The sequence below is a fragment of the Hydra viridissima genome, unplaced genomic scaffold (assembly GCF_058129835.1).
Source record: "Hydra viridissima isolate aposymbiotic clone 2 unplaced genomic scaffold, HvirCarnegie_v1 scaffold_2, whole genome shotgun sequence".
NCBI classification, from domain to species: domain Eukaryota; kingdom Metazoa; phylum Cnidaria; class Hydrozoa; order Anthoathecata; family Hydridae; genus Hydra; species Hydra viridissima.
The window spans coordinates 23,431,932-23,458,167 of NW_028324301.1; the positions used below are offsets into that span (position 1 = coordinate 23,431,932).

The 26,236-nt window shown below is 31.6% G+C and overlaps 2 protein-coding genes and 1 pseudogene across 12 annotated transcripts; all 3 read left to right on the forward strand.

Moving 5' to 3' along the window:
* The first annotated feature begins 109 nt into the window (after positions 1 to 109).
* Positions 110 to 6,666, forward strand: LOC145185181 (uncharacterized). 10 transcript variants are annotated; one of them, XM_080061010.2, is made up of 9 exons: positions 188 to 313; positions 2,411 to 2,866; positions 3,107 to 3,365; positions 3,469 to 3,978; positions 4,658 to 4,772; positions 5,196 to 5,237; positions 5,321 to 5,675; positions 5,889 to 5,985; positions 6,094 to 6,666. In XM_080061010.2, exons 2-9 carry the CDS (start codon positions 2,433 to 2,435, stop codon positions 6,187 to 6,189), a joined length of 1,908 nt encoding a protein of 635 aa, XP_079917136.2. In that variant the 5' UTR covers positions 188 to 313; positions 2,411 to 2,432; the 3' UTR covers positions 6,190 to 6,666. The 10 variants fall into 10 exon arrangements, with proteins under 10 accessions (XP_079917166.2, XP_079917136.2, XP_079917159.2 ...); XM_080061033.2 differs by having other exon boundaries at positions 3,197 to 3,365; XM_090079331.1 differs by having other exon boundaries at positions 292 to 535; positions 3,197 to 3,365.
* A 6,802-nt stretch (positions 6,667 to 13,468) lies between these two features.
* Positions 13,469 to 16,073, forward strand: LOC145182218 (syntaxin-binding protein 1-like). Its single transcript, XM_080057523.2, has one exon. The coding sequence runs from the start codon at positions 13,740 to 13,742 to the stop codon at positions 15,525 to 15,527; it is 1,788 nt and encodes a 595-aa protein (XP_079913649.2). The 5' UTR covers positions 13,469 to 13,739; the 3' UTR covers positions 15,528 to 16,073.
* A 6,408-nt stretch (positions 16,074 to 22,481) lies between these two features.
* LOC149892529 (uncharacterized) lies at positions 22,482 to 25,055 on the forward strand (annotated as a pseudogene). Its single transcript, XR_016449778.1, has 2 exons — positions 22,482 to 23,066; positions 23,290 to 25,055. The product of XR_016449778.1 is annotated as an uncharacterized LOC149892529 (transcript).
* Positions 25,056 to 26,236: the final 1,181 nt, after the last annotated feature.

Here is a 26,236-nt window from a genome sequence, read left to right on the forward strand (position 1 = left end):
GTTGGTGAGATTGGTAGCCCAATTACTTGGGAGCCGATTCAATATGGTGAATATAAATTTAATGACTCGTTTGTTTCTTTGATTGGAATCATTTTAAATGTATCATAGCAACAGTTTTTGTTTATGCTGAAAAAAGTCACACTTGTGTAAATCTTAGCTTTTGTGTATAACTTCGACCTGCTGCTACCCTTTCAAGCGTATCAACAATGCATCCAACAAATTTGAATCAACCCCTTCTGCCTATTCGTAAACTTACTCTCACGAAAATAAAACATTTCTGGGTTTAGAAATAACAAGGCCAACAGGAGAAGTAGTATGTATTTTTATTTTTTTCTATTTTGGGTTTCATAAGGCCTTGTCAGTTATGGTTTACCGAGTTTCGCGCTATTTTTGTAAGTGAAAGTTAACGTAAGATGTCCACCCGCTGTTTGATATAAAGCCGTATAAAGTATTTCTCGTTGTTAGTGCATGCTTACATTCAAATAAAAGAACTTAGCTATGTAGAGGATTCTAGAAGCTCGGATTTCAAATTAAGGTCTTTTTTTCTTATTAAAATTTCTTTTGCTTGGTTTTTGTTTGTGGTTCAGTATAAACATTTTTTTCGAACTGCGAGCTCTAAAACACGAAAAGAACTCAAAGTAGATTTCTAAAATGATTTTCTATGATTGGATAAGTGTAGCAATTGAAGTTTTATGACTGAACAAATTAAAAAGAAGACTATCGAAATTGTTATTTGCTTTCTAAAATTACATCACACGTAATAATCAAGGGTTGATATTGCTTCTAATGTTTATCTAGAATTGGTTTAACGTGAGATTCACTTCAAGCAAACTCTTTTTTCCCAGTAGAACCTATTTTATGAGTTGTGTAAGTTTTCTTGAGTGGGACGTTGTATCTTAGATTGACGTTGATGACGTTAGATGACGTTGTATCTCAGATTTCAGGAAGCAAAAAAGTTAGGATCTTTATTCAAATTTGGTGTTTTTCTTAAAATTACAACAAAAAACCGTTTCTGATTAACCACTTCGATTATTGAAAGACTTCAAATTAGTGTTTTTACCGTACTAACCCTTATCTCATGTTATTTAAGAGCTTTCTTTTCTTACCATATATTCTTGATTCCTATGAAAAATTATTCAGGTAAATAAATAAGACCTCGACGGTACACCAGTAAATGCAAACGACAGTGTTTTTCAATTTGTGAGATTTGCTCCGGTTATGCGTGGCCTTTGTTCAGCAGTATCAATCCAAATTTTGTTCTTGGTCTTCGACAAGAAGCTTTTGAATAGGATCCAAGACTCGTCCTCTGTCACCCATATCTGTAGGCATTCCGTCATTGTACAGTTGTCCATTCGATCGACACTTCAGCGAGTGCAAGCAATCCGATTCTCTTTATTTTGTTGAAACAGATGGTGAGAAATCCAAACTAAGCAAAGTTTTCTTAACTTGATATTGGCTCAAAATATTATACATATTTGTTAGACATAACCTCGTGTTTTTTTAGCAAGGTTTCTACAGTTAGCTTTGGCTCTACTGTGATCAGCTCCTTCACCAAATTTTTGATTGTGAGGTTGAGGTTGAAGACCGACCAGATTGTATACTAAGACTTGTTCTTGTACCATCTTTAAATAAGCGTATATGTAACAATGCCACGCTTTTTTCTTATTAGCGATACACTTGGTAAATACTGATTGGCTTAAATAGTCACAGTTATTTACTATAGCACCTTTCAAATGTACGATGTACTAATTCTTAAGACTCTGAATAGGCCAAGTCTTTAAAAAAGTGCAACATGTCCAGTAGTATGAATATGACCATGTCTGTTACGCTTCACATGTCTTTTATTGTGAGTAGTTTCCATGCATAGAAAAGTATCATCTGACCGAGATTTGGCTTGCTTGTTTGATGTGTCGCCGTATAATTATTTGGCCGAAAAGTGATGACTAAGAAAATGTATAGTGAAAGCTTTTTATGCTCCTTTACACGACTTAAAGTTTCAGCAACTTACTTTCAGCAACTTACGAACGACACTTTAAGGTCAAACTAAAAACTATTTGTAATAATATGGTGAAAGAATATTTCGGTGAAATTGCTTAAGATTGCTTTTGAAACTTGTGAAACCCGTTTTTTTTTTAAGTAAAGTTTTAAGAACATGTAGAAGTAATAAGAATTACTAAATTTATTTCAAGTGATTTTTTATTTTATGGAGACTATTAGTTTTCCATAATGTGCTTGCTGTATCCTGCCCTTAGATTAGTTTAAGTTGTAATAGTTAAATGATTTGATAGTACCCATCATTCTTTCATCTATTACTTCTTCATCTAATCTTGTTGTGTATGTATTGGGTAAAGTATTCTGCGGTTTTGATAATATTTTGTGTTTGATGCGTCGATTTCATTTGCCTTTATAGAGTATTATCTTAACGGTCCACGATGAGGACGGCTCTACTGATACTATGTATCAACTTATTGGTTATCTTCATCGAAGCTAAAAAACTAACACCAGCAGAACGCGCCCTCAAAGCGCAGCAACAAAATGTTAAATCTCACGAAGCTTGGGTTAACTTGTACAAAAGTCCAAAGACCAACAAGACTCCGGATGAAGTTGAAAAAACTAACAGCCCAGCTGTAGATAGTCCAGTTGAAAAATCTAAAACACTTCCAGCGGCTGCTCAAAAGCAGATGGCTGCCAAAACAGGGCAAGCAGCACCTGTTGCTCCAGCATTAAAAGGAGCTTCTGTTGTATCTGCACCTAAAGTTCAAAACACCCCAGCCCAAAACGCTCTACCCTTATCAGCCCCAGCAGCTACAGTTGCTAAACCTGTTGTTCATGTAAACAAGAAAGAAGAGGAGCAGAAAAAAGCCAGGTATACTACTGCATTTTTTTATGTTTCATGCATGTTTGGAACTCTAGTTCTGGCTAATAGCGGAGTTATTAGCGAAGTTTTGTTTGACGAGAAGGTTGCAATGAATGTAAAAACAATCTAGAACTAATATTGGGGTGAGGAAATGGGAAATCTTTTGTTTAAGAAAAATATTTTGCTGAAAAAAGAACCGCTTTTCGCATGCATGGAACCAACTTTGCTTTGCTTTGTTTTCCGTTATAGCTATGCTAATAAGTTCAATAAAAAAGGTAAAGGTGAATATGTGTGGCGTGTTGAATCTCATCCCAATCAAAATGTTATCATCCCTCTTAGTTATAAAAAACCAAAGACGGAAAAAAAACTAGAAGCTGTTTCGAAAAGTGTTGAAGAAGCAGACAATCCAAAAACTGCAACGCTTCCAGTAAAAGAAAAAAACAACCAACCAAAACTTCCAACTAAATTACCAAAGCGAAAGAAGAAGAAGAATGTGAAAGCAACAAAAGTAGGTTTCAATTATGTTGAATTTCTTCAGCATAAAACTTATAACTTTTTAAAATTTAGCTTTTTAAAACTTTTAAACTTAATATACAAATTTGCATTGTTAGAAAGAAGATGTTTCTATTAAAGCAGCTTCATCAGCCGAAGTTAACTTAGGAGACTCTTGCTGTCCACCTGCAGCTCCTTGTCATCCTCCACCCTGTCCACCTCCACCCTGTCCACCTCCACCACCTCCTTGTCCACCACCTTGCCCACCTCCATGTCCTCCTCCTCCTCCTCCACCACCACCACCACCACCATGCCCACCACCATGTCCTCCACCACCACCACCTCCACCTCCACCACCACCATGTCCCCCACCTCCACCACCACCACCACCACCACCTCCACCGTGCCCACCACCACCACCTCCTCCTCCACCATGTCCACCTCCGTGCCCACCACCCCCACCACCCCCACCACCATGCCCACCACCACCACCACCATGCCCACCACCACCACCACCATGTCCCCCACCACCATGTCCACCTCCTCCATGTCCTCCACCACCCCCACCATGCCCACCGGCTTGTCCGATTCCACCCCCTCCAATGGAAACAACTGAAGTAGAGACACAGGTATGAATACTTAAGTTTCCTTTCAGCAATTTTGTTTATTCTTTTCCTGCATGGCAGATTAAAAAAAAAACTATGGCGGTTGTTACACAAAGCGATTACTAAGATTTTTTTTTATTCATTTTCTTCAGAAAAAGAAGCCAAAAATTGATGCAAAAACCGACGTGTGTATCAAAGCAGAGAAGAGTGGCGCTAGTTCGAAAAAAACGTGTTAAAAAGTCTTGATAAGCGTGTTGTGTAACAGCGCCTCAAAAATCTTTGCATCGTGTCAAGACAATTATTTTCCTCAATGTTTTGATATGTGATGTTTCACAAATACTTAACAAACGCATGTACGTGTGACAATGATGAAAACATAACTCAGAGCATGCTTCTCCATTTTCTCAGCCACAGTTACTTACATCTGACAATAAATTGATCGTGTTCGTGCGTATTAGTGTATAAGTATTTTCACTTTTGTAAATATATATAACTTGACTAAGTTTATAACGAGTAACGACTAGTTTGTTAGATAAATATAACCACTGTTAATTGTAAAAAGTAATTTAACTCGATGAAATAAAAACGTAACCTGAACCTAGTTATTTCACGCAACTAAAGTCGAATGCACGTTTTTAAGAAAGAAGTTTGTTTTTCTGCTAATGAAGTATATTTTCTATTGATTTTGTTCTTTAAAAATTAGAGTGAAACCACGACTGAAACGGGAACAGGAACCAAAACCTCCACTTCTACTGGAGCTGCTACAGAAGCGAACGCCGGTGGATCCGCTTCAGGCGGCTCAAGGGGATCAGCCGGAAGTAATGCATATAATAAATAAGATTATAAATAAATATACACAATGAAAAATTTTGTATTGTTTTATCTTTTTTGCGGACGCATACAAATTCAGTTTCTACATTCAATAATCAGTCGGACATCGCAGCAAGTGATAAACCAAAAAAATATATTATATTAATGTGATGAACTGTTCACTCAAAGCAAACAACAAAAGAAGAAGATGAAGGCTAATTCATTACTATTTTTAAAAGGTAACGTCATTGCTTTGAGGCGTGATTGTGTTGAAACTGTAGTAACTAAATTATCTCTTGTAGATGAATTTATTTAAATGTTACGGAGTGCATGAGAGTTTATCTTTTATCACTTGCTGCAAAGGTCTTTAAGGAGTTTCCCCAAAGCAAAAAAACCCATATGCATGCAAGTGCTGTTTTTTGTACCTTTAGGCCAAGGAGGAGCAAGAGGTCAAGGCGAAGGGCAATCTTCAGGTAAAATTAATTTATTCTATTAATGAGTTATTATTACCTGCAACTTAATTCAATTTAAATTAAATAATCGTAACGTTATAAAGGTCAAGGTGGCAGTTCATCTGGTTCAGCTGCTGGTTCAAACTCTGGAGCTGGGTCTGAGAGTAGCGGGAAGTCGGGATCTTCTTCTGAAACTACCACCGATACTGAATCAGCAGTTGGTGTGAAGAAAGAAGAAATTGCCGCTAGAAGATCAGATATTAATTCTGAAAATGACGCATCAAATGATAACTCCAGTAACGGTAAAGAAAATGGAACACAAACAAAAACAAAAAGCAATGCAAGCTCCACCAGTACTACAACCATTACAAGAACAGAATCGTCAATGGGTTCAGCAAAGAAAAAGTCAAAAATGCCAAAAAACAAGTTTTTTAAGAAAATAAATATCCCGGGAGGAAAGTAAGTATCTACTTTTAACATAGCTAAATATCAACCATTTTGTCAAAATCTTAACAAAGCTAAATATAAACCATCTTCATATTTACATAACTAATTCAAAGTTCTATTTTCCTCTTTTTTACTAATACTCATTTATTAAATAATACAATAAGCGAAGTTAAGGCGCGAAATCTAAACGAAGTTGAAATCCAATGAGCTGGGTATTTTCTTTAGGCCAGGTAATCCTGAAGGTTGCCTAGATATTATTAATGCAAATCCTCAAGCCCGTACCGGCACTTATTGGATTTCAACTAGCCGAGGGTTAAAAGAGGTATTTCTTTTTCTACGTAGCGTAAGCTGAAAATATTTCAGCCAAGTGCTAGCTAAGATAACTATTTAATATATTTTATCACATATCTCGTAAACATTTTTTTTGCAGATCCACTGTGATATGAGTAAGCAAGTTCATGAACAATACAATAATCTCGATAGTTTGGACAAAAGAATGAGTTTAAAAGAAAACAATGTTAACTGATACTTTTAAAGAAACACTAGTTTACTTAATTCTTACTACTTTTAAAAGTTTTTTGCATTTTGATTGTGCTGTCACATTACAAACCCGCTTTAGGAAAAATTGATTTAATGGTTTATGATTATTTTTTATGATATATAAAACCGTAAGTAAATTGGAACATTTTAAATAGCCTCTAGACTTCTCGCCATAGTGCTTTTCCTTTTAAACAATAAATTATTTGTTAAAATTTCTTTTTTTTTTTCGTTATTTGTTCGTCCTTTTGTTTGTCCTTTTGTTTGTCTGTTTTGTGCATTCTTTTGCTTCGTCCATTTTTTACTTATTTAGTTTTTAATTTACTAAAGTTTTCTTTTTCTCTTCTAACATAATTTAGTGCAATTTCTCGTATTTAATTTATAAACAAGAATCTGAACGTTATTTTTTCAAACAGCAGTTGTTGTAATTGTCTGTTCAAGAACTAAATAAATTATATTTTCTGAAGATAAGCTCTCCTGGAGTTAGATCAAGATTCTCATTAACCCCTTAAAAGTGTATGACGGTTACATCCGTCGAAGGTAAAGTGATACTTATATGTGGACGACGGATATAGCCGTTGTTGAATATGCTTTTTTTAAAGACTTGTATCTCAGGCAAAGTTCTTAGGTAAAAGGGTCAAGAAATGGCATAAAAAAAACTTTATGCATCTAATAAACACATCTGTTCATAATGCTTACTGTATTGGTAAAGAGCTTGGATTTACAAAAACATCAATTTCATTTCGCCAAAGTATTATTTATTATATATTTTCAAATTACGTTACCAAGAGCACCAACTTAAAATCTGGAGGTTCTATTTATCCAATGAGACTTGTTGAGAGACATTTTCCATCATTAATACCTCCCAATCCTATCAAGACAAACCCATCAAGAAGATGTCCAGTATAGATACATGTGTGTTGAATGTGACGTTGGTCTGTGTGTTAATTTTTGTTTTGCATTCCACAAGGAAAGAGCCGCTGCGAAAAAAGTGTTCCACTGTTAAAGGGTTAAAATAGCCTTTCAATTGAATTTAATTCAATTTTTACTTTGAGGTAAACCTTGTTTATTCGTTGAAAGTCTTTTAGATTAGAATTTTAAAAGATTAAAATTCTACTGGAAGATCTGGATGTAATGTAATTTATTGGGATCTGGATGTAATGTAATTTATTGGGAGAGAACCGCTATTTTAGTCTTTTCATGATGACCACAGGTTAATGCGAATGGATTGCAAGTTTAGGATTAATTAGAAAGTTCTTAATAAAGTATAAAAGACAGGAACCTATTTCTTGAGATCCTCGAAAAGCCTGTCTAATATTTAAAAAAAAAAAAAAATTGTCGACGCATTCGTAACCAAGCTGCGAATGCCAAACACTACCTTTTGTTTCATTTTTAGCTACGTTGTATTTCTTACAAGTAACAAATACTAGATCGTGAAAAGTCATGTTGAAATTTTCAATAAATACTGAAGTAAAAACAAACGAGACAAAGGTTCAGGATTTTATTTAAGATACAGATACTTAATTATCAAGTTTAAACATGGTTCCGACTATTTGAGATTGTGTCTCTAGTGCTAGGTATGGTGTAAATTCATACGAAGGAAATATTTCAGAATTTTCCAAGAAAATTGTGATTTAATCTTCTTATTAAAATTTGGAAAGATTTTTTAAAAAATGTCTTACATGCCTTAAATTTATCACCATTTCATTTTTGATGTTTGGCTTCAAAATTCAGAAGCACTTGTGTAAGTTCGGTTTCTGTTTATACACTGCCAATAAAGATGAAGGTTTTAAATCTCATTTACCTAGTAAAATTTGTTAATGAGAAAAGCTTGATGAGCAGTAAACATCGAGACTTATTTGTACAAACTTGTTTTCCAGGAACAATGAAGTCTTCCACATTAGTGTCAAAGATATCCCGTTTGAACGATATTGTCTTTCGTACATTTTCTACGATCATATTTCTTGTGTATTTTCTTGCTTTTCTTGCGGTTCAAGAAGCGATAAATCGTTCTTTCGGTTCGAGAAGCGATAAATCGTTCTTTCGGTTAATGCAGTGAAACTGGATGGACCTGATTCACTAAAAAAATAAATATTATTTTAGTCATTTCTGGAAAACAAAATGAATTCAAATTTTCAGACGAACTTAAAGGCCGTAACAGTATATACCACTGATCTCTATAATAACTGGATAGCGCATCTCTAATATCAAAATTGACGCCAAAATCGCCATATTGGAAAGCCCCAGAACAATGAAATCTGATATGTGCGATAAAGCGATAAAGCGATAAGCCGAAAAAGAGAACTTAAAGCTTACGGGATTAAGATTTTTGGGGCTTTCCAATATGGCGATTTTGGCGTCAAAAAATAAGAAGTTTTGCTCAGAGTTGCGCTAACCAGTTATTATTGAGATCAGTGGTATATACTCATCCTCGAATCTCTAAAATCTTCACCGTTCTAGAAAAAAAAAAAATTAACAAGACGGTGAGGCTATTTTGTAAATTTAACAAATTTCTCGATAAAAAAACAAACAAAAAAAAAAAAAGTAGAAATGAACGTTTTCTCAGAAATCACTTTCAATCTAAGTTTTTTAAAAGGTCACATTCAATCATCAAATAGAGGTTTATCTTAATTACTCATAATGAATTACTCGTTAAAAGTAAAATTTAAGTTTAACGGAGTGAATTGAATGAGTCATACCAGCCAATAACGCAATTAAATGTTAGTTTTCAAATAGCAAAAAAAAAAAAAAAAAGAAAGGAAATAAAGAAATAAAAAAAATTATATAGTTGGATCCTTTTGATAGTAGAACAAGGTATTCTATTTCAAACAAGTCAGTTAACAGAAAATATTTTATTTTGTGGGTTGATTTGGTTTTGATTAACACTGCGAAGCTTGATCATACCTTGCTTAATTCCTTTAAGCTTTGGCAGGTCATGCTTAAAATGAGTATAACAGAATTTCAAAATTGAACTTTGAAAAAGACGATTTGTTTAGTGAACGTGTGTACACAAGCATATCTTATTTATTGGAATATGCAAATAATATTGAAGTTTTTTTTCCTATTTTCTTTTTATATGAATTTCTCTTGGCATCAAATATCAAATTTAACTGTTTAAACATAAATTTATGCTCCGTTATGCCCTTTTTCGCTGAAGAATAACTTTATAGAAAAGAGAATAATCAGTAAAAATCCGAAAGTTGAGCAGAGCAACACCTCATTGACAAAAATTACAATTAAAAGGCGTCCGTCTCCTATATTGCTAAAACCTTTTATGAAAAGTTGCGAGAATACCAATTTACAAAGGCAACACTATTATTATGTTGTTTTTATCCATTTATTTTGGACTCTTGCAATACGAGTTTTCTAGGCTTTTAATTTCAGAGCTGCGCGGATAAGTTTCAGAGCGCTATATACCAAATCAAAGATGAAATCGCGAAGGAAACAGGAACTTTTGACTATTTTAGAATAATGATCAATACTTAATTGGTATGATTAAATAATTTAATCATGGCGGTCCTTTTTCTTTTTTTTTTCCACCGTCCCTCCTGACACAACATCATGGGTCCGCCTCTGATTATTACGTAAAGGTCGCCGAGAAGGCGGTGAAGATAAAAAGTTAGGTGACAATAATAACACTGTTAATTGTTAGGATTATATAGTTTTATAAAGAATTGTAAAAACATTCAAAAGAATACAACTAATATAATCAAAGGTTTATTGTTGGCCTTAAAAATTAAAAAACCAATTTATAAAATCTCTGTAGTAAAAGGCTGATATAGATGTCATTATTCGTAGTTTATCACGAACGGAAAAACCATTTTAAAAAACAATGGCTAAGATCAAGTGTAGTATCGTAAAGCTCATCCGATAAATTGGTGACCCAATATGATGAAACCAATGTGGTAAGCCGGTGGTACGAGCTCCATAATTTATCTGCTAAAGTCGGGTAGTGGATCTGGGTTTTTATTTGTTGTCGCTTTTTTTGCTTTCGTTACTAAACTCGTTTTTTTCGACAACCCAGAATTTCTCAAGGCATATTCGTCGGGGTGATGTAGACAAGCGTCGAGCATCTTACCCTTCGTTTCGGCATTTTAGCCGAATAGAAGTAAAACAAAATTAAAACAAAAAAACAAAAACAGAAGCACTAAAATTACACTAAGTAAAAGAAAAATAAATAAATAAAAAAAGCAAAAAGAAACGCTTTGTTATTTAGTTTGTTTCACGAAATATAGCTTAAGAAAACGATTTTTGTCAAATAAAAGCAATTAAAGATACAAATGGCAATCAACAATACAATAATTACAGTAATAAGTTAAATCTAACCACCGCACAGTGGGCCAGAATTCACTTTTACTGGACAAAATTCGTAACTAATTTAATATTAGAGCTATATTCACTAAAATTAGTATGAGTACTAATATGATGTCTGTGCTTTTTATGAAGGTAATATTTTTTTATTTCGTTGCTATGGATACCTTTATTTTGCTTAGCAACAACCTATTTTGTTATCTGCAGATATTTTATAAGTGCTATATTCACTAAATTTTGGCATGAGTACCAATATGAGATCACACTTCTTACAAAAGTGATAATTTTTTAAATTTAGTTGCTATGGATACTTATATTGCTTAGTTACTGGATACTCTCCTTAGTTACAAAGTGGTAAATTGATATTTGAATATTTTATCGGATTTTTGACTCACCTATATTGAAAAACAATTGAGTATTTAGGTAAATAATGTTTTACGAATAATAAAAACAAAAAATAGTGCAAGAAAACATTGTAAATTTTAAATTGCATCAAAAATTATAAAACAATAATATCGTTTGAACCTTCCTATCAATCATTGTAACTTCAATAATACAATTCACTTCAATAGAAGATCTGCAAACCTCTAATAAAATCATACCCAAACTTTCTATCTCACTTTTAATGTACTGATCTTCTTCAATCACAGAATCCTTGGATTCCATTTTGTATGCAAATCTTATGGGTCTACAATAGGCTGTGGAGGACGACTTTTGATTTCTCCAAATAGGCACCTATTCGTTGATGTTGTTAAATCCAGTCAAATCCAATGGTACCAGACAAGTAATAAATAATGATTCTTCACGCTTTAAATCTCTGTTAATGTCGGGTTCTGATAAAACTTATTTATAAATGCTTTAGCCAGTAGCACCATCAAAACTAGCCTTACACGTTAGTGTCATTGTTTTTGTTGCTTTGTCGTTCAATATCAAGTGCCTTAGCACAGGTTCCTGAACTGCACAGATTCTTTGCAAAGTATGAGTCATTAAATCTTTTAAAGGAACTGAAGCTGAATAGTCCTCCACTGTTATGTTTGCAGGATAACATTTCAATTTTGCATCTCTGACATCATTGTAAGCGGGGTAGATGTTATATTCTTTCTCCAAGGCTCCGCTTCTAATCAATTGATAGGAAGCTTTTGTCAGACTTGCATCAATTATTAAAGCCAGTGCTTCGTCTGCTGAATATTTAGTTGCTTTATCTGTATTTGATATATTTAAAACATTCTTGGCAGCAATAACAACAGATTCATCTCTAAATTTTTTATTAGCAGCAAAAAATAATTCATTGGATGAATGAGATTCAATTAAACAAGATACACGCCGTTTTTTAGTTTTATTAGAACTATTATCAAATGCAACTGGTTTTCGACCACGTCTACTTGCAGTTGGTTCATTGTCTTTTTTTCTGACAATTAAATATTCATTAAGCCAGTTCACAAACTTCTTTTCAAAATTTTTACAGTATAGTTTGCAGATTTCCACTTTTTTTTATACAAGTAAACAAATCGTTGAACAGCATGTCTAAAATCAACTTCTTTAAAATCAGAAAATTTTGGCTGAATAAATTTTGATATATCTTCATTAATATTTTGTTTTGAAATACTAAGATTGTTTTTTTGGAGAAAATTATGAATGTCTAAGTTTAATAAAACCATATCTAAATAATTATTGTAACAAGTATTTTGTATTTAAAAGTTTATTGTTATAATATATATGCCGCCCGGACTACTAATACTTGTTATTAATTAAGTTACTACAAGTGTTAGTAATTAAAATTAAAAGTAATTAAATTACTGTTAGTGTTAGTAATTAAATTACTAACAACTACCAAAAATATGTTGCTGCTATGCTATGCAAAGTAAGGTATCCATACTAACCAAAAAAAAATAATCTCATAAGAATTGTGAATCTCATTTTAATACATACCCCCAATATTGTGTACTTAGCGGAAGTAAAATACTGTAAAAACAACGTTAATGTAAAAATGAGTTGTTGCTATGCAAAATTAAGTACCATAGCAACTAAGTTAAAACGTATATAAAATCTGAACGGGGATTTAAGGGGACGAGCAATCAATTAAAACTCGATTGAAGTATTATATAGATCAAATAAATATAAGACAATACATGGCAAATTGTGGTAATTATTAGTTATAGTGCGGCAAAAAAAAAATTTCTTAAGGAATTTTTTTTTTTAATCTGTGATTTTCAAAGTATAACTGAGATAACATGCTTTGACAAATTTATTTCACACATTGGTTTTTTCTTATCTCTAAATACTCTAGAATAACATGTACTATTTTTTTTTTTCAAAAACGTAGATGTAATTGAAATATAACACAACGTTGATATCACCGTTAATTACTTATTTAAAATTTTTTTTTTTTTTTTTTTTTAATTTCAATATTCAAATGCTTAGAGTCCTGGTAACTAAGGGATTTAATATAAATAAGTTATCAATAAATTTCTCCTAATATATATAGATACTAAAACTTAATAAGTTTTCAAGATTAGATAACTAAAATTTTTCCCATTTTGTCCGCCTACTGGCCCACTGTGCACCGCCACTTACGAAGTCGTCTAGAATTTTTCAATATAAAGAATTTCTTAGGGATGAATTTGCTGCAACACTTTGAAGCCGTTCCTCGCCTATATTTTCAGTTGAGTCATCTGTTCTTCCTTGATAAATGTACGCTAGAACTCATGGGTTGTAATAGACAAAGTAATAAGAAAATATTTTATAAGAAAACTCTATAAAACAGAAAAATTCCTTTAGAGATATTCAAAAAAATGATGTTTAAAACGTCAAAAAAATATTGAAACGTGTTGCAAGTAAAAAAAACCATAATGCTCTTTTTTCTATCGCCAGTTTCTCCCTCAGTCTCTTCTCATTCCTTCCTTTTCTCAAACTCCCTGGCTACACCAAGACGAGAATTTTATTTCGGAAAGATTTGTGAAGGAAGTACTGAACGAATTTTTATGAAAAATCGGAACTACAAATCAAATATGTATTGGCCTCTCATTCAAAAATAAAATTATTATAATTAGGTAATGATTTTTTAGTTGAGGGTGAGTGCATTGTGGGAGTATGATTACGCTAAAAGAACCGTTCAAAAACAAAGATTGCTATTTAAAAGATCTAACATTTTTTATATTTAATTCATCGATTTAATTTTTTGTGACAAGTAGCTTGTATATTTTCCCCTTGTTTTAAAGCATTAAAACAATGTCTCTAAAAAGTATTGTTGGAGACAAAATCCTAAACGAAGTAATAAGAAGTGTTAAAGTACCAGGGGAATGGAAGGCTTTGGTATTGGATCCTCTGTCTACTCGAGTTGTTTCATCTTGTTGTAAAATGCGTGATATAGTTATGGAAGGAGTTACAATAGTTGAAGATCTGCTGAAAGGCAGGCAATCTCTTCCTCTGGAAGCTATTTACTTTGTATCTCCAACTGATAATTCAGTTCAAGCCATTATTGATGATTTTAAAGATTCAAATAATCCTCGATACACAGCTGCTCATATTTTTTTCACAGAGGTTTGTCCCGAGACTTTATTTGAAAAATTTGCTAAAGCAAGTAGTAATTTTGGGCGAAGAGTAAAAACCCTTAAAGAAATTAATATTGCTTATATGCCTGTGGAAATGCAAGTTTTTTCCCTTGATAATAAACAAGCTCTTGCACATTTATATAGCCCAAACCAAACAACTATTAGGGAGAAAAGACCAGTTTGTATTGACCAAATTGCTGAGCAGCTTGCTACTTTGTGTGCATCTCTTGGAGAGTACCCATCCATTCGATATCGTTCAGCATCTCAACTTTCTTTAGACATAGCACAAGCCTTGCTCAATCGTTTAAATGCCTATAAAGCAGATGACCCTTCAATGGGAGAAGGTCAACCAAGGCAACAATCTCAAATGATAATACTTGATAGGGGTTTTGATCTTGTTTGCCCTCTTCTCCATGAGCTTACTTATCAAGCAATGGCATATGACTTATTAGATATACAAAATGATGTTTATAAGTATGAGGTACAATCAGGTGGAGAGTATATACCTAAAGAAGCATTGTTGGATGAGAATGATGATCTCTGGGTTGCATTACGACACAAGCATATTGCTAATGTATTAAAGGAAATAAATTCTATGATAAAAGAATTTTCTGAATTAAAGCGTATTTCAGGACCTGGAGTTAAAGAAGCTACTACAATTAAAGATTTATCTCTTTTACTTAAAAAAATGCCACAGTATCAAAAAGAGTTGATTAAATACTCACTTCATCTCAATCTTGCAGAGGAATGCTTGCATACTTACAATAAGCACCAAATAGAAAAGCTCTGCGCTGTTGAACAAGACTTGGCTACTGGTGTTGATAAAGATGGTGAAAAAATTAGTAAAGACCATATGAGGGCAATTGTACCTGTATTGCTTGATCAGAGTATTTCTGAAAGTAATAAACTTCGTATAATTTTACTTTACGCTATAATGAAGCAAGGGATTAGTGAAGAAAGTATGAACAAACTGATGGAGCATGCAAAGATCTCTCATGATGGTAGAAATACTATTTATAATATTTCTAACCTTGATGTTCCTATTGTGCAAGATGGTGGCAAAAAAAAGCCTTTGCCATCTCGTAAAGAACGCTCAGAAGAAACATATCAACTATCAAGATATGTACCATATCTCAAAGATATAATGGAGGATGCTGTAGAATCAAAGCTTGACTCTAAATTGTTTCCATATTTGATGACTAGAGAAGGCGGAGGATTACTAGCAGGTGTAGCATCTACTGGAAGAAGCGCTAGAATGTATGGCAACTGGCATAAAGATAAGTCTCAAGCAGATACAAAAAGCTTGCCTCGTTTGTTTGTATTTATTATCGGAGGTGCATCACTTTCAGAAGTACGTGTTGCTTATGAGGTTGGTCAAGCCAATAAATCATGGGAAGTACTTGTAGGAGGAACTGAAATTTTAACCCCAGAAACATTTTTGGAAAGGGCTCTGACCTTAGGTTAGTTTGAAATAACTATAACATTTAAAGTTGTTACTCTCTATAAGTTGTGTTGGTCTAACTCTTGTGGGCTGAAATTGTTTTCAAATATTTTTGTGATTTATTCTCTTTTTGCTGTAAAGGTAAAGGAAAATTTATAAAGTGTTTGAAATTCTTGTATAGCTTTTATTAAGTCATAAGTCGTAATTCTTTTAGTTCATCTTAAAAATCAATTATTATATTTGGTTAACTTAATGTTAGTTACAACTTCTTTTAATGAGAACATTTGACTGTAAACTTTTAGTATATATTTTTAATCTGATTTCCAATCTCAAATATTCATACTTTAAGTTATTTTTTAAAATATTTAATTTTTATAATGCATGTCTGTTTTTTTTATCTTGCTTATCATTGTTAGCTGTTATTATTAACATTTATTTTTTTTTAAGCATTAGAATTGGTTTGATTTTTGTAAAGGAGCATATTCCTCAATTTATTTTATTTTTACAGAATTTACCATGAACTCTGCTATAAAGGAACACATGAAACATAAGTGAAATTTTTAACTAAAATCATTAAAAATACTATTTATTATGATCAGTTGATACATGTTCGAGGTTTGTATCACTTTTGTGCAATTTAACGAAATGCTTTTCATCTTTTTCTACATCTCTATTAAGAAAGAAAAATTACAGATCAAATTTTGGAACCAACAAAAGCGAAAAGGGCCATTCGCGTTTTGTCGTTTCTTGCTTTGCCTTCTAAAATTATTGTTTTGCCGTGCGTGTCTCAATATATTTTATATTATCTCAATATAAATTATATTCGTTGTTGCAAATAAGAAGATCAACACTAGGAGACATTTTTTGTGTGTTGATAAAGCATTTTCTCTTATGGATGAAATATCTGGATCAGATGTACATAAGTCTTTTCATAGCATTTTCATTTGTTTTCATAATTGAAATTTCACGCGAATGATGTTCCCTATAACATTTAAGTTCTTTATTTCAAGCTTACGAGGATTACGTGTAACTTAACAATTCTTTTGTAAAACTTTTACAATCCATTGTTTGTTTCTATACATTCGGCGAATGCATCTTTATTTGAAAAAGCTCGTCGAGCAGGGTTAATGATCCCAAAATTAAAAAAACTTTGTTTTTCTCAATTGATTTTGTAATAAAAGTAAGTATGAAATCAGAACGAGTAATTTTTTCCATTGGAAAAACAATTACCTGCATTAATGAAGTTTAACTTTTCCATTCTCTTTTTTTTTTTTTTTGACATCCTCTTTTCTCTTCTATTTTTCCATTTAACTTTATTATGGAAAAATATATCTTTCTTCAAGTACCTAATAACTACAGAAAACGTAGGTAATGGGATCAAGAAATCAAGCTGAGGCACTATGGATGTCCATTTTCACCAGATTCTTTAGATTCTTGATGTCCACATTGAGATTCTTATTGCATTGACATTTACCTTAAGGTAGTATGGTCAAAAATATCAAAATTTTTCATTTTTTGAAAATAACTTTTCTTGGAACTTTCATTCATGCTGAAAATGATAGAATTATTTATTTTCCAATATGATTTGTATGAAGCCTTCTATTTTTCATTTTAAAAAAAGTACTATGAAGTATTGCTCCTTAGCAACGGCATAGCAACAAGGTAAACATCATCTATTGATTCTTATTGAACTGCCTTAAGCAAGTATTTTCTATTGAAAGTTTTTAGAAAATACTAAGTAATATTTGGCTTCTTTTTTGCCTTAAAAATTACAAAACCAGCATTTATATATGCTGATATCACTTTATTTTTTCATGTTTGTAAAGTGACTTAAAAGCAAATGGTATCTGTTTCAGTTATTGATGTTGAATATAGAGTATAATCATTTATTATTGTTTTTTAAATTATTTAATTTAGATTAAAATAGATATATTATTTCTAATTGTTCAATGTGAAAACTGATGTTTTGAGGAGAAGAAAAATTGGTGCCTCCAGAGTGTTTAAAAAAAGAAAAAGCACTTCTAGAAAATCAAGTTTACCAATTTTTTCCCAAAATGAAGATACTTTTGTGAGTAAAGTATTGCCATAAATTGAGAGGAATGCTTTAAACATTTAACCTAACTTTACAACACCAACCAGCAATGTTATTGCCAATAATGAAGCTAGTCCACAGCCTCAATATAATAATGAGTCTAGCTATGTTTTAGTTGATCTTGATAATATTGTACAAATTCTTACCTTAGTTGGAACATGACTTGACTATGAGAGCAAGTCTATCAACATGAATATAGATCATAAAAATAAAAATGGTTTAAATTCTTTGTTGCTGTTGAGTTGCATTGAGTGTTTATTGAGTACAAAGTTCTATATCAGTAAAAAAGTTTCAAGTAAAATTTCTGAAAAATTTTTTGATATAAATTTACATTCAGTAATTGCAATGCCTGAAATTGGAAAAGGACAGTGCATTAGAAAAGCTATATGGTTTTTTAAACTTACCACCTCCACTTCAAAAGCCATATTTAATGATGTTTAAAATAAAATATAGCTGTCATACAAATATATTGCAACACAATCGATGATCAATGCAGCTCCTGAGTTTAAAGTAAGAGATGATATTGGAATTTCAGATATTACTGTTTCTTGTGATAAATGGCAGAAACGAGGACATAACTCTTTAAATGGTATAGTAACTGTTATTGTAGTCGATACAAGAAATTTCAATGAAGGATTAGCTGGTATGCTAAATGTTTATTTAGAGCTTGGTATTAATCCTGGTAAAAACTGTAGTACACTTTGCAATCAAAGAGGTCAAAAAATTATAAATATAGCATAAAAATCTACTGATGAAGTAAAGCAATGTCGGAAACAAATTAGGACAAAACGAAAAAGTTATAGTTATAGAAAAAAGTTATAGAAAAAGTTATAGTGATCAAGATGAAGAAAGAGAAGGAATAGCTTATGGTTCTTAAAGTTTTTAGAGTTTTATTTTATTTCAATCTCCCAGTTGATATAGCTATTTAATTTAAAAAGTTGAATTTGGTAATCAAAGTTTTGCTTTTAAAAATACTTTTTTTTAATTCAAAGTTTTTCTATTTTTTTTAACAAGGATATCAACTTCTATAAGGAACTTAAAAAATTAAATAAAACTCATGAAAAACTTAGTTTGCTACTGCTAATACATTGGGGATTGATTAAAAATCTTTAGAAATAAAATGAGAGCTTATTTGATATTTTAATTTGTTTTTTTAATGTTAATTGTATTAAATTGCTGATTTCTCAGAATGGGATTTTTTAGCACGGTGCGATAAATAACTTGAGAACTACTTGTTATGATGCTTTAAAATTTTGTACAGTTATAATAACATATATGATGAACTCACTGAAGCAGTATATTTTTTTAACATTACTTTTTTGCAGAGTTATGGGCTCCAAAAGGGGGCTGTTTTGGGGTAAATTTTGACCCATTAGTTGTATATGCTGTATCTCCTTGGTTCTTTAAGCTAACTTTATAATTTTGCTTCCATGAGTTCTTTGATATATTATAAGTAAACAGTAAAAGTTTGAGTTTTGTAGCATCTACCATTGTCTCAATATTTATCGCAGCGCTTTTTGACTTTTTTAGGTCTTGGGACCCAAAAAATGGGTCCAAATGTGAAATTTTTTTTTTTTTTTTTTTTTTTTTTTTTTTAAATGTGTTATGCAATTTTTTAATATTATCTGAAAAAATCAATATTTTTTAGTTGAAATAAACGATTTTAGAATTTTGACCATACTACCACCTTAACATGAGTTTTGTTCTACATTTTATGAGATTCCACTCCAGTTTGCATAAACCTCGGATGAGCCGCAATCTATTCCTGGATCAATTAGTTCTGCTTATTTAATGTCTCATTTTTCATAGTAAATGGAAGAGTAGTACCATAAGTCGATAGAATTTCTCTAATTGTTTGTTGCTTAAGTCCATCAAAAATGTGACATTGTATTGTGGCATGTTTTCGCTAATCAGCACTTTCTCAATGCAAGCTTTTTACTCTGTTTTTCATTCGGTTCATAATGAACTCAATTGAAATGAATTGAGTTCATCATAACCTTTAGTTCGTCATTATTGACTTTTTATTCGAGGCTTCCGCAAGGCTCGTTTGTGAAATTTCTGCTGTGTAAGAGACTAATACGTTATTTTTTCGCGCGATCTGCGATACTGAACTTTCTCGTTACAATTAATACTTCATAACAATGAGATTTTCAAATCGTTCGTTTCCATTTTTAACCCTTTTCCCGTTTGTGTTGCATATTTGCAACAAATGATTTGCTGATAATTTTTTTGGTTATAAAGTTTATCCACAACATTAGCAGTTTTGAAATATGTATTTTAGATCTTTCTATTTTTATTTTGACGCAATATAACCACAATAACATTTTCTTTTGAATAATGGCAGCTCAAAAGAGAAGTGCTATTTTTAGTAAGTTTTAGTTACTATCGTTAATGCTCATTTTTGAATATAGGAAAACCCATGCTGACGCTTAAAACTTTTTAATTGTTATGTGCTATGATTGAAGTTTTATATTAGTGTCATTATAAACTAAAACAATATAAGATATTGTTAGATTTACCTCCTAATTTATTTGTTGCAAATGTGCAACATTGTCGGATCAAGGTATAAAAAATGATCTTTTTTTTTTTACTATATGATTTCTCTGGTAGCTCCTACAAAAACTTGTAGAATTCGAAATTTTACTGTACAAGAAGCTGTTAATTACGTACTTGAACCAGATTCTGATTCTGAGTTATCAGACTTAGTGAAATCAGATGAATCAGGGAATGAGGCAGAACTTGAAATTGGCAATGTTGTTTTCAGTTCTGAAGAATCTGAGTGAGTCAGTTTTGATTACCATTGATTTGCTTTGAGAATTGATGTAAATTTACATTAATTTTTTTATCTTTAGGACTGAAGAAGAAGAAGAAGAAGAAGAAGAAGAAGAAGAAGAAGAAGAAAGTGTTTTTTCACCATTCAACATGACTTTAGGATCCGAAGAGTCATGGTATGTATCAATTTGAATAATGAATCTCATATTTAAAAAATTATATATATACATATTTCCAAAATGTGAGATTCTTTATTCAAATTGATAAATACAATGCCTCTTTAAATCCAAAAGTATATTTCAAGCAATATGTATATAATATATATATATATATATATATATATATATATATATATTATACATATTACTTAAAATAAATTTTAGTGATTATGAGGATGATGTGATTCTGTGGAAAAGAAAGTCTGCAAAGAAGCCGGTCTATAAATGGAGGAAAACGCAACTACCAATATTTGATGCAGCGTTCCAAGGAGAGGAATTTTCTCTACCAGAACGCAATGACATGACACCATTTGAGTATTTTAAACTATTTTGGGATGATAGCATCACCCAGAACTTAGTTGAACAAACTAATCTCTATAGTGTCCAGGTAACAGGCACTAGTATAGCCACAAACTTAAAAGAGATTGAGCAATTCTTAGGTGTTCAGATGTTGATGTCATTAGTTCGCCTCCCTAGCTATGAATCGTTTTGGTCAACAGAACTTCGATGCGATGCTGTTGCTGATGTTATGAATTTAAAGCGTTATGAATGTCTTAGAAGGTTCTTGCATGCAGTGGACAATACTACAAAAAATAAATACTCTGGCAAATTGTTTAAGGTTAAACCTGTATTAGATGCTGTTCGTAATAACTGCATCAAAATTGAACAAGAGCAAGACCAATCGGTAGATGAGCAAATGATACCTGCAAAAACAAAACGCAGTGGGATATGTCAGTATATGCCCAAAAAAATCCACAAATGGGGTTTTAAAAATTTTGTTAGAGCAGGAAAGTCAGGCATAATATGCGACTTTTTCATCTACGCAGGTGCTACTAGTGCAGGTGGCCAAACTTGCGGTGCTGAGGATATAATACTTCGACTAGTTCAAGAAATTCCTAAACACAAAAACTTCCGTATATACTTTGACAACTGGTTTTCTACATTGCCATTAATTAATAAACTGAAAACTATGGAAATATTAGCTACAGGAACTTTCCGTAGTAATCGAATCGGAAAATGCCCACTTTTATCTGACATAGTATTGAAATCTCAAGGAAGAGGATCATGGGACTACCAAGTGGATCAGAATTCTGGGATATATTTAGTAAAATGGTTTGATAGCAAAGCCGTTATAGTTGGATCAACACATGCTGGTGTCGCAGGATCAACGAAAGTCAAATGGTTTGACAGCAAAAAGAAAGTATATGTTGATGTCAAAACTCCTGATATTGTTGTTGCATACAATGCGTCAATGGGAGGAGTAGATCTGGCAGACATGCTGATACCATTATACCGCACGAGAATAAACACTAAAAAACGGTGGTACTTAAAATTGATTTTTCACTGCATTGACATATCAAAGATAAATGCTTGGTTGTTATACCGAAGGCACTGTACTAAACTTCAAGTGCCTAAAAAAAAACAGCTGACTTTAAGAAGATTTATTTTACAGGTAGCAACAGCGTTGAAGCTCAAAGACAAAGATCCAGAAAAAAAAGTTGGTCGTCCCAAAAGAAGTTTCTCACCTTTAAAGACTCTCGGAAGAAAGCCATCAAACCCAAAACCAATTAGTGATATAAGATATGATGGATTCTGCCACTGGCCCGAAATCAAGGATAAAAGGGGGCGGTGCAGAATATGTAACATGACCTGTTCTTTTGCTTGTTCAAAATGTAAAATACAACTTTGTTTGAACAAGGATAGAAACTGCTTCAAAGACTTCCATGTACAATAAAATTAGATAATATATAACTATAGTAAGAAGAAATTATTTTAAAACTACAACGGTCTATTAAACATGCCTGAATTTACCCATATTACTATTATCACTGTGCACTCCTGAGACCGCCAGGGTAAATTTTGGTTTACTCTAAATTTTTTTGTTTATTTAATATTAATGGATTAAAAAAAGTATTTTGAAATAATTTTTAAAATCTAAACTAACTTTTAAACATAGAAATTTTAGATTTAATTAATTAAAATGTCTAAAACAAATTGCGTCATTTTATGATTGCATCATCTATTCTATTTGGTACAAATTATTGCAATACCGATGAAAATAATTACTACAGTTAAAAGCGATCATATAAAACTTATATTTTTTTGTCAAAATGGCCGACGAAAAATGTCTAATTTGTGCATGTTGCTTTATTTCCTTTGGAAAAGGATCACATAAACTTATTAAAGTAACTCCCGCATTACAACTTCACATTCAAAATTTGATTTGGAGAGAATATGATGTAGAAAAAGAGTGTTGTCCAAAAAACATTTGTAATTCTTGCAAGACAAATTTATATGCATTGAACAGGGGTGAAACATCAAAATTAAATGATTGGATTGAGAAAATATCTCAAATAAACAAACAAAAACTCAGAAGATCATCTGATATTAGTGAAATATCTGAACAGATCACAACAAATAATCAAGATATCGTTGATAAAATTGTTAAAAAGATATGTCCTTCTTGCTTTTCTACAATAGGTATGATTTCCTTAAACAAATTAAAAATATTGTATAACTTGTATATTTTAGTTAAAAAACTATTTCTTCAGTTATTAAAAAAAAAGTAATTTAAATTTAGCATAGAGTCTATGCTAGTCAATGCATAGTCTATGATAGACTTATTAAATATTAGTGTATTATTTTTATATGTTTTACAAATATAATAATATCAGAGTTTTTTCTACCCTAAATTTCTATTTAGGCAAAGGAATTTCTCACTTTTGCTGTAAAAGTGAAGCTGTAAAAAACCTAATTATGTTGGCTGAAGGTCTTGGAAATGTATCCAGTGAACAAGTTGCTTCTGGAATTCTCAAAATAAAAATGAAAAGAGACGATATTAAATCTGGAGACAAGTTTCCTTTAAAAACCTTTGGAAACAATCTTCTTCTTGTTGTTGGCCCACCTGATAATAAATGCACCAGAACATCCGTTAAAAAGTTATCTCTAGAAACTAAAATGGAAATCTCTAATACTCTAAACCTGAGTAAAAGAAAGACTAACCTACTTTGTAAACATATGCGACAAAATTTAGGGAAGAAAATATTAGAACCTAATATATCAATCAGATAGAGGAGCTGCATAATGTATTTTCAGATTTTTATGATGTCAAAACTGAATCATTCATTTCAGGGGATGAAGAGATAAGTCGTAGTTTAGTATTTGTAAAAGATACTTCTGATTTAATTCTTTATATGATTAATGAAAGAAGTTTGAATCCTTATAGCACTATTGCTAGGATTTCCATTGATGGTGGACAGGGTTTTCTTAAATGCATTATAAATGTTTTTGACCCACTATGTAAACATACAACTTCAGAAAGTCTTGATGATTGTGGTGTAAAAAGATCATTGGTTTTGGCTTTAGTTGAAGATGTTTCAGAGCATAATGGTAATCTTAGCAAACTATTGAAACCACTAGCTCTGAGTGATGTAAAATATTCAATAGCATTTGATCTAAAATGTGGTAACTCTTTATTTGGTTTAAGCAGTCACAGCGGCAAGTATGCATTCTCTGGTGTGAAGTACTCTTGAGAGCAGAAAAAAAAGAACCTTAGGTTCAATTGATACCAACTACAACAAGTTCATTGAAGATGGATGTAAAAAGAATCACATGATGGAATTTAAAAACTGTATTTCTCCTAGAGTTGTGTATCTTGATGAACCTAAAGAAACTTTAGTGGAATATCTCATTACTCCACCAGAGTTACACATTCTAATTGGTATTACTTCTATGTTTGTAAAAATATTAATTACATTGTGGCCTGATTTTGATTCGTGGCTTAAGTCGAACTATATAATCTTTAGAGGTTACCACGGAACTGGTTTGGATGGTAATAATTCACAGAGACTTTTAGATAAATTAGATAATTTAGAAGTTGACCTTTTAAGTGCAGCCTCTATATTACCAAATATGATATTTCTCCAACCTGTAGTTAACTGTCTTAGAAAGTTTTCAATTATTAAAACAAAAGGTTTTAGCATGTTTATTGGAGATTCTATTGCTGAATCAGTTTTAGATTTTAAAAAAGCTTTCGAAAATCTGCAGCTTCATCTTCTGGAAAAGTTTAACTACCAATTAAATATTAGCTGGAAATTTCATATTTTAGTATGTCATCTTGTTCCTTTTCTTCAGCATAGTCAGTTTGGGCTTGGTGTATATGCCGAGCAGGCAGGAGAAAGTGCTCACCACTATCACTATCAAGTATGGAAGCGATACAAGCGTCGTTTGGAACACAATGATTATGCAAAACAGCTTAAGAAAAGTGTGATTGAGTTCGGTATAAACAGTTTCAAGTAGTCCTTTTCTCTCATTTTTTAAAATTTTTAATTATTGTGAACTTTGAAATGATTGAATTATTTTATAAGGAATCTCAATATTTCATGTTAAACTGCTACATTTATTGCCTTGATGTTATATTGTTAATCTAGAATTTATCTTAATTTTATCATAAAAGATCTCATTTTTTCATTTTAAAGTTGTATTTTTTGTAACAAAAGTTGTTTTAGAAGTGTAATACCCCTATAATTTTTGAAAAAAATCCCCGCCCTCTCATATTACCCCCTCCCCCTCCATATGTTATTTTAGGTAAAAACTATTTTTGCAAAAAAGATGTTTAAAAGTTTGTTTAGATTTTAAAAATTATTTTAAAATACTTAACTAAACCCAATATTAATAATTAAACAAAAAAAATTAGAGTAAACCAAAATTTACCCTGGCGGTCTCAGGAGAGCACAGTGTTATTATTATTATTTTTTTTTTTTAAAAAAAAAGCGTTATTTTCTATACCTCTTTTCGGCAAAGTTGCATATATGCAACAAATCATAAAACAATAATAATTATCAAAAAGATTTATTTTGTGTTTTTTTCTAGCACATAATGCCATATTCTTACAAAAAATTCATTAAAAAATTTTTTTTAGTAGTTTGATCATAATGTGCCGGATAGAGGGTTAAACAAATTAGTTTTTAAAAGACTTTGAACAATCTTTAGGGCTCACAATAATCTCTTTAAACAACTGAAATCTGAAAAAATATCCAAAAAAAAAAAAGAAAAATTAATTCAAATTATAAGCTGTTACAGTTGGGAATATCTTTAAGTAAAACTTTTATCATTGCTAACCTTGTAGTGTAAACAATAGCGTTCGTGATGAAAAATAATCAACTTATTTTATTGTATATTTTAAAGATAAGTTGAGGTTCATATGGTGCCTTAGTATTCTTTTGCTTATTAAAAATTTTTTTTGTTTTTGATCATGCCAATTTCTTTCCTCCAGGGTTGAAATTTTATTTTAATTTTGAGAGTTTCTCTGTTGGTCTCGAAGGAAATGACAAAAAAAAAAAAAAAAAAAAAAAAAAAAAAAAAAAAAAAAAAAAAAAAAAAAAAGTAGTATTAAAAACGATTGTCTAATGTGTGGGATTGATCATCTACCATTTTTGTAGTAGCGTAAGTAACAACACTCCAAAATTCTGTGTAAAGTCTCGAATCTGGATAAGCGTAGAGATCATAGTACAACTGTGATATCTCTGAGCATATGTAAAAATTTTCTTAGATCTCCATGAGCTAAGGTACCGCAGCATAGATTTTTGAATGTTTTTCCACCAAAGTTGAGAATTCCAAATACCAAAGAAGATTCCGGTAGACGGAAATGT